The sequence below is a fragment of the Tamandua tetradactyla genome, chromosome 2, assembly GCF_023851605.1.
Source record: "Tamandua tetradactyla isolate mTamTet1 chromosome 2, mTamTet1.pri, whole genome shotgun sequence".
Classification (NCBI taxonomy): Eukaryota; Metazoa; Chordata; class Mammalia; order Pilosa; family Myrmecophagidae; genus Tamandua; species Tamandua tetradactyla.
Window position 1 is genome coordinate 222,920,450 of NC_135328.1, and position 6,869 is coordinate 222,927,318.

The 6,869-nt window shown below is 65.9% G+C and overlaps 1 protein-coding gene across 1 annotated transcript; it reads right to left on the bottom strand.

Annotated features, from left to right (window-relative positions):
* Positions 1 to 1,220: 1,220 nt before the first annotated feature.
* GABRD (gamma-aminobutyric acid type A receptor subunit delta) lies at positions 1,221 to 6,619 on the bottom strand. The gene is made up of 11 exons (XM_077130983.1): positions 6,541 to 6,619; positions 6,286 to 6,400; positions 5,835 to 6,014; positions 5,375 to 5,487; positions 5,101 to 5,168; positions 4,792 to 5,012; positions 4,002 to 4,084; positions 3,374 to 3,511; positions 2,697 to 2,852; positions 2,190 to 2,401; positions 1,221 to 2,064 (listed from the first exon to the last, which is right to left on the bottom strand). The coding sequence occupies exons 1-11, from the start codon at positions 6,617 to 6,619 to the stop codon at positions 1,774 to 1,776; spliced, it is 1,656 nt and encodes a 551-aa protein (XP_076987098.1). The 3' UTR covers positions 1,221 to 1,773.
* Between the last annotated feature and the right edge of the window lie 250 nt (positions 6,620 to 6,869).

The following is a 6,869-nucleotide window of genomic DNA, read 5'->3' on the forward strand; positions in this document are numbered from 1 at the left end:
GCGAAGGGCGGAGGTGGGAGGCCCAGGCACCATCAGCTGGGGACCTTGGTCCAGCCCTGAGCAGGGAGCCTAGCTTGGCCTCAGTCATCAATCTGTCACCGGAGTCTGGCCCATGACCCTCTAATATCCTGCCACCACGGCCGGGGCCGCTGGGACCCGTGGGCAGGCTGGTCCCGGCCAAGGGGCAGACGGCCCAGCCCAGGGTACCTTCCCTGATTCACAATCATGACCAGACTCGCCTGGTGGGTGTCTGGGCAGGGGTCCTACAGGAGGGGCCAGCAGGGCTCAGCCCAGGACGCAGACGGCAGGGTGCATAGCTGTCCTCTAATTGCCCGCTCCCGCCCCTTCTGAAGGCAGTGGCCCAGCGTGGGAACCTCGGACCCCTTACTCAAAAGCAGCCTGTCAGATGCTCTGGCAGCTGAGGGCAGGGGGCTCTGGGGTTGCCTCAGCTTCCCCACACTGTTGTAAACTCCCAGCTCTGAGGACAGAATCTGAAATTGGGAGTTTTGGGGGGTTCCCAGCCAGCCCTGGTGTCTGATCTCCCTGTTCTCATGTGGTCTTCTCCCCTAGCAGTCTGACTGTCTGTCTTGTTATAAAGTTGTCAGCCGTGTTTCTCAGGGCCCACCTGCCCCAGCACAGCCTCCTCCTAATTCCATGGGCAACTGGGGCTTCGCTTGACCATGTCTTTTGAGGACACAGCCCAGCCCATCACAGAGCATCTGTGGGGACCTCAGGGGTGACTGCAGGGTTTCAGGAAAGCCTCTCTTTGGGATGAGCCTGCCTTAGAGTCAAGTGCCAGCCCGACCCCCACGGTGTGTTTGGGGTGTCTGTGCCCTGAGACGTAGGCCCCCCTGGGCAGGACACATGGATGACAAGGCGACATGGGAGAACTGGCCCCACTGGCTCCTCTCTATCCTGCCACCCTCCCCTCCCCCAGCTCCACCCGCCCTCTTGGGACCTCGACTCCCTGCCCTCCCCTGGCAGCGTCTGTTCAACCCTGAGGCTTCTACGGGGCTGCCACACATGTCCACACGCGTGCTGCCAATGGGCTCGCAGGGAGCGGGCGGGCAGCCGTCCATGAGGCCAGGACTGGGTGGGGGGGCCAGCAACTGTCCATGCGGCTGGGACCGGGTGGGGGGAAGGGCGGGCAACTGTCCACACAGCCGGGACCAGACCGTGCCGCAGCTGCAGTGACCGGAGCCGGAGCTTCCCGCCGGCCAGAAGCTTTATTCCACGCAGGGACCACAGAGCCCTGCAAGAAGCTCTTCCCCGCCATTCCGCCCGAGAGAACAAGCACAGTTAAAAGAATCAAAGCCCCCCCTGGCCTCCTTCTGCTCTCAGATCCTGACTCCAGAGAAGCCAAGTCCCGGAAACCAGAATCAGACTCTGAGTCTAAAAATTCCGCGTCCCTCATGGCCCTGCGCCACCACACTCAGCAGGGGCCCGGCAGGCTGGGCCACAGGGAGTGGGGTATGGGGAGTGGAGCGTGGGGTGCAGAGCATGGGGAACGGGAGGCAGGGCACGGGGCCAGGGGCGCATGCTGCCACGGGCTTCTCCATCTGCACAGGAGCCCGTGGGAAAGGCCTGAGGCCTGACATGGGGGCCGGGGTGGGGGTGGGGTGGGGTTGGGGGGCAAAATCTGGAGGCTCTTGGCCCATGGAGGCTGTATCCCCCCGCTTTGCCATCCGCGGACCCTGCACATCCTTCCCAGGTCCCCTCCTGAGCAGCTCCCGCCCCCTTGGAAGCGCCCTGGGGGGCGTGCCCTGCCCGGGCTCACAGGGTGTAGGCCGCCCAGTAGACGATGTTGACCGCCGCGAAAGCCACGGGGAACACGGCCCGGGCATACACGTCGATGGTGTCGGCGTCGATGGGCTTGAAGAACGCACGGAGGCCCCCCCGGCCCCCCAGGCGGGTCGCCGCCGGCGTCCGGGTCTCCACCTCCACTGACCTGTAGGAGCCCATGAGGTTGCCGGGGAGGCGGCCGGGCCGCCTGGAGACGGCCAGCCGCTGGTGGACGCCGGCCGCGGAGAGCGAGAACAGCACGATGGCGTTCTTCACGTCCACCTGCGGATGACGGGGCCTGAGTGTCCCGCCCGGATGCACCCTACCCGGGGCCCTGCCCGCCTCGGCGCCCCCGGCAAGGCCGCCGGGAGCTCCCCCGGAAGGGCCCCGGGAAGGCCGGGCCTCACCTCGGCCGGGCGCTCAGCGCCCTTGACCTTGGCCTTGCGCTTCTTCCTGTAATCGGCGTTGAAGTGGGCGAAGGCGTACTCCACCAGCGCCGCGAACACGAAGACGTAGCAGATCCAGAAGTACACGTCCAGGGCCTTGATGGCCGACGCCCGCGGGAGGGACGAGCGGGCACTGACCATCAGTGTCGTCATGGTGAGCACCGTGGTGATCCCTGCGGGGCGGGGGGCGCTGTCAGGTGCGGCCCCCACGCCCCAGCCCGGGCGGCCGGCAGGCCCCTCCCCGCAGCCCGGGAGAGGCCTTGGGGGGGCGGGGCCGGCGGTGGGCGGGGCCTCAGGAGCGGGGCCGGCGGCGGGTGGGTCCTCAAGGGGCGGGGCCGGGCGGCGGGTGGGGCCTCAGGGGGCGGGGCCGGGCGGCGGGTGGGGTCTCAGGGGGCGGGGCCGGCGGTGGGTGGGGCTGCAGCTCCAGGGCCTCCCCACTCCCGCCCAGCCCCCTTCCCTGCCGCGTACCCAGAGACACCCTGGCGGGCACTGCGGCCTGGCTGATCCAGAAGGAGAGCCAGGACATGGCCACCAGGAGCACGGACGGCATGTAGGACTGGATGATGTAAACGCCGCGGTTCCTCCGGAGGCGGAAGTGCAGGCTGAGCCGCGGGAACTGGCCGGCTGCGGGGGCGGAGGTGAGGCCCTAACCCTAACCCTAACCCTAACCCCGAGACCCCCTCAGGCGGGCCCACCCTCCCGCCATGGGGGTCTCAAGGAGGGGGCACGCGGCCTCACGGGCAGGGGTCCCCCGGAAGGTTCCGGCACGGCTGCGGCCTCCAGTTCACTGAGCTGGCCCAGGGCGACTGACTCAGCCTCCTCCCTCCAGACCCCTCCTCCGTGCCCAGGAAGGAGCCAGGCCAAGGGGTGGGCAGGAGAGGCTGGGGACGGGGACGGGGGTGGGGGGGCTGGACAACCAGCCCTGCCATTCTGGAGCTAAGGGGCTCCCCCCTTCAAAAGACCTGCAACCCCCGCGAGTTCCACACGCCCAGAGCATTGCCAGCCCCCAGGGAAAGGCCTGGGAAACGCCGGGGAAACGGGTCACACCTCACCTCGGGGCCCTCCTCCAGCCTGAGCTGATGGGCAAGTCTCCGAGGGTGGACCTGGAACCCACCCCCCACGAGCCCGGGAAGAGGCTGCGCTACCCGACTTGAAGTTCATCAGCTCGGTGCCGAAGTGGGAGCTGGTGAGGGTGAACTGAGCCAGCTGCAGCTTGTCCAGCCCATGGATCTGCTCCTGGTTTTCCGACCAGTAATAGACAACGTCCTCGGAGGAGTAGCCGTCTGCGGAGAGCCCCCGTTGGGCCAGAGGGCTAAGCAGTAGCGCTGTGTGCCCCCCAGAGTCCCTCTCAGCCCCCAGCAGGGGCATCCTCTGACTGGGAGCCCAAGGGCAAGGCTGACCCACTAGGGAGAGGCTGGAGCCCCTGCAGGACCAAGGCACCCCGTCTCGGGGACCACATCTGGAGGTCTGAAGTGCAGGTCACTGCTGCCAGCTGACCTCCACGGATTGCCACGACTGGAACAACTGACCGAGGCAGCGCCTGCCATGCCTGGGCCCAACCGCCCACCGCCCCAGGCCTCCCAGCCACTTCCCTTCCTGCCCAAGAGGAGACCCTGTCCCAGCTGCCCACACTCCTGGAGCTGGGGCAGGCCAGGGGCAGACAGCGCAGGTTGAGTCTGCTGCCCTCCCTCACCAAGGTCACTGGGGAAGCTGGTGCTCCCCTCCCGGAGGGAGCCGCCCCCCCCCCCAGACCCCCCAGCCCCGGGGACTCACAGCTCTCCAGGTCCAGCATGCACTCCTGCTCGTCCATGGGGTACTTGGCCAGGTCCATGTCACAGGCCACCGTGGAGGTGATTCTGCCCAGACAAGATGTCGCTCAGCTCCACAGAGATGCCCCTGCCCCAGTCCACAGGGGCTACCCACGGGCCAGAAAGGCCAGCACCTGGCGACCGCTCAGGCCTTGTTCGCAGGTGTTGGGCATCTGCATAAGACCTGAGCACCGCGGCCAACCCTTTCTTCAGGACCGTCAAGAACTGGATTCCATTCATTTTTTTTCATCCCTGAAAATGCCTGACTATGTGACTAAGTCAGTGGCCAATGAAGGCAGGTAGTGGCCCAAGCCTCCCAGCACCTGACCCCAAGGAAGAAGGCCAGGTCACCCACTGATGGGGTCACCGGGAGTGAGGCTCAGTTTCTAGGTCTCCCGCTGACGGAGGTGATAAAAATATGTTGGAACTAGATGGAGATGGTGGTTGCACCGTGTCATTAAAGTACTAAATGCCACTAAGTCGTATGCTTTAAAATGGTGAATCTTATATTACTGAATTTCGCCTTTATTTTTTTAAGGCACATTGTAGACCGGAAAACCAGGCTATCAGCTTCCGGTTGGCAACCCCTGGCCCTGATGCGTCACAAGCAGCTGCTGGCTTCCAGGAGGGTATAAATAGCCTCCTGCCTCCAGGGTGCCACCCAGCTCCCGCAGGAGCGTGCTCGGTGGGCTCTCTCCTTGGAGGGCCTGTGCCCGGCGGGGGCCTGGGCGGCTCTGCCCGCAACCCCAGCTCACCTGATGCTGTACAGAATCACGCCGTCAGGCTGCAGGCGGATGAGCTTGTTCTCCACTGTGACATCATGGAACCAGGCCGACTTGGCATTGACAATGAAGGTGTCCGGCAGCCAGAGCTTGTCCACAAAGCGGCTATCCAGGCCCAGGGTCTCGTTGGTGTGGTTGTAGGCCAACCTGCTGTCCCTCCAGCTCTGGTGCAGGAACACGGTCATGGTGTACTCCTGTGGGGGGCCCAGGGCGAGGGGCGCGAGGCCGTCAGTGCCCGCACTGTCCCCGCGGAGGGGGCTGGGCAGGGGGTGCGGCACCTACCATGTTCACCTCTGAGATGTGGTCGATACTGGCCACCTCGATGGCAAGAGCCACATTCACAGGGGGGCCTGTGGGAGGGAGAGGCCGGAGGGGCTGGGCAGCGGCCGGGCCCCGGCACCCCACACCCCAGCCCGCGGTGGGAGCCAGGGGGACTGGCAGGGGCGTGACCCCTCCCTCGCCGGCAATCACTGCTGTCCCAGCAGTCACCCCTGGCCGGCTCAGGCTGAGCCCTCGGAGGACAAGCAGGTCTGGTGGCCAGTGCCTCCCGCCTCACCTCCGATGCCTGGCCGGAAGTTCCGGGCATAGCCCTCAACCAGGCCGTCCAGGTTTGGGAGCCAGGAGATCTCCAGGTTGGACCCGACATAGTCACCAACGTCATTCACGGCTCTTGGGAGAAGCCACCGGGTCTCAGCAGGGAGCAGGACAGCGGGGAGCCCCTTTCAGGGGCAGCGCACAGGCCAAGGCCATGCAGTGAGGCCATCGCGAGAGCCCGCCAGCTGGGACCCAGGGGGACGCAGGGCCCCGAGGCATCCCTGCTCAGGCCTAGGGGCTGCCCCACTGGGCAGGGCCCCTCTGCCAAGGCTGTGCTCCCAGGCCCCCTGCTGCCTCCGTGGACCCTCTGAGACCACCCCGGAGGCAGTGAGACCCGGATGAGAGGGCACGGCCCTCCCAGCCCCGAGGCAGTGTTCTGCAGGAGGTGACCTGAGAAAAGCCATGGGACCCAGGCCAGGCACAGGCGGGGCAGGACGCCTGCAGGGTGGGTGGGACACAGTGGGGACCCAGGGCCAGCCAAGGCCCCTGGAGGGCTGGGGCCAGGCTCCAGCCTCTGCCCTGCCCGGGCCTGGCCCCCGTGACCCCCGGTTGCCGTGCGCTCCTGGGGCTGAGCCTGTGGAGCATCAGCGGCCACTCGCCACCTGCAGTTAGGTCCACTGGGGCAGGTGACCGCCAGGACACAGGCAGGACTGCGAGTGCCTCAGCGGGGCGAAACCAGGGCAGTGGTGCCCCATATACTGACCACCGCGCCCCCCCTCACAGCAGCTCTGCCCACCCCTCCTGTCCATCTCTCGCCCTGCCCCCTCCCCCTGCTAACCCCCCCGTCCATCCCCTTCTGTCCATCTCCCCCACCCCCCACTGTCTTCCAACAAGGAAGCCCTGAGGATTCTGAAGGACGGGAGGCGGGGAGACCTGCAGCTGGAGTGGGGGATGGCGAGGAGCCCCACTGAGTCCGTGAGGCCGGGGACTCCGGGGAGCCTGCTCCGTGCTCCCTGCCGGGACCCGTGCTCCCTCCGCTCCAACGGGGCTGAAGCCGTCCAAGGCCATGGGGACGTGGGAGGCTGCATGGGGTCTCCGGACCCCACTGCCCCCTCCACCCGGCCAGAGCTGCTTTCCTTTTGTCTGTTCTACCCGCCAGCCTTTTGAAGAAGTGAATTTGAACCCTACGCTCCTTAGCTGATGGGATTTTGAAGATGGCTTTGGACAGGGCCTCTGGGTCTGCTGTCCTTTCCGGCTGGGCAGCCATTGCCCTCCGGTCTCACTGGGAAGTGGCCAGGGACAGGGCTGGGACAGGATTGGTGCTTTGAAACAGCATTAAATGGAATCAAAATAAGGCCTGGCTTCAAACAGAGCATGATTAAAAAGGCCAAAGAAGGTCGCTTCAAAGTCAGGTGTGAAGGATTTGAATGAGGCGTTATCTTCGGAGAAGCCTAGCTGCCGTCCCCCTGCCCAGGGTGAGGCCTCCACAGGGACACAGCCTCTCTTGGGCCCACTGC

What these genes read in the sequence shown, in the direction of transcription:
- GABRD (XM_077130983.1), bottom strand. Translation starts at nt 6,619, where the DNA reads ATGGCTGCCCAGCCGGAAAGGACAGCAGACCCAGAGGCCCTGTCCAAA. An exon ending in ATCCCCCACTCCAGCTGCAG is followed by an intron (nt 6,015 to 6,285) that starts GTCTCCCCGCCT and finishes ACCTAACTGCAG; the next exon opens with GTGGCGAGTGGCCGCTGATG. An exon ending in ACATCTCAGAGGTGAACATG is followed by an intron (nt 5,013 to 5,100) that starts GTAGGTGCCGCA and finishes GGCCCCCCACAG; the next exon opens with GAGTACACCATGACCGTGTT.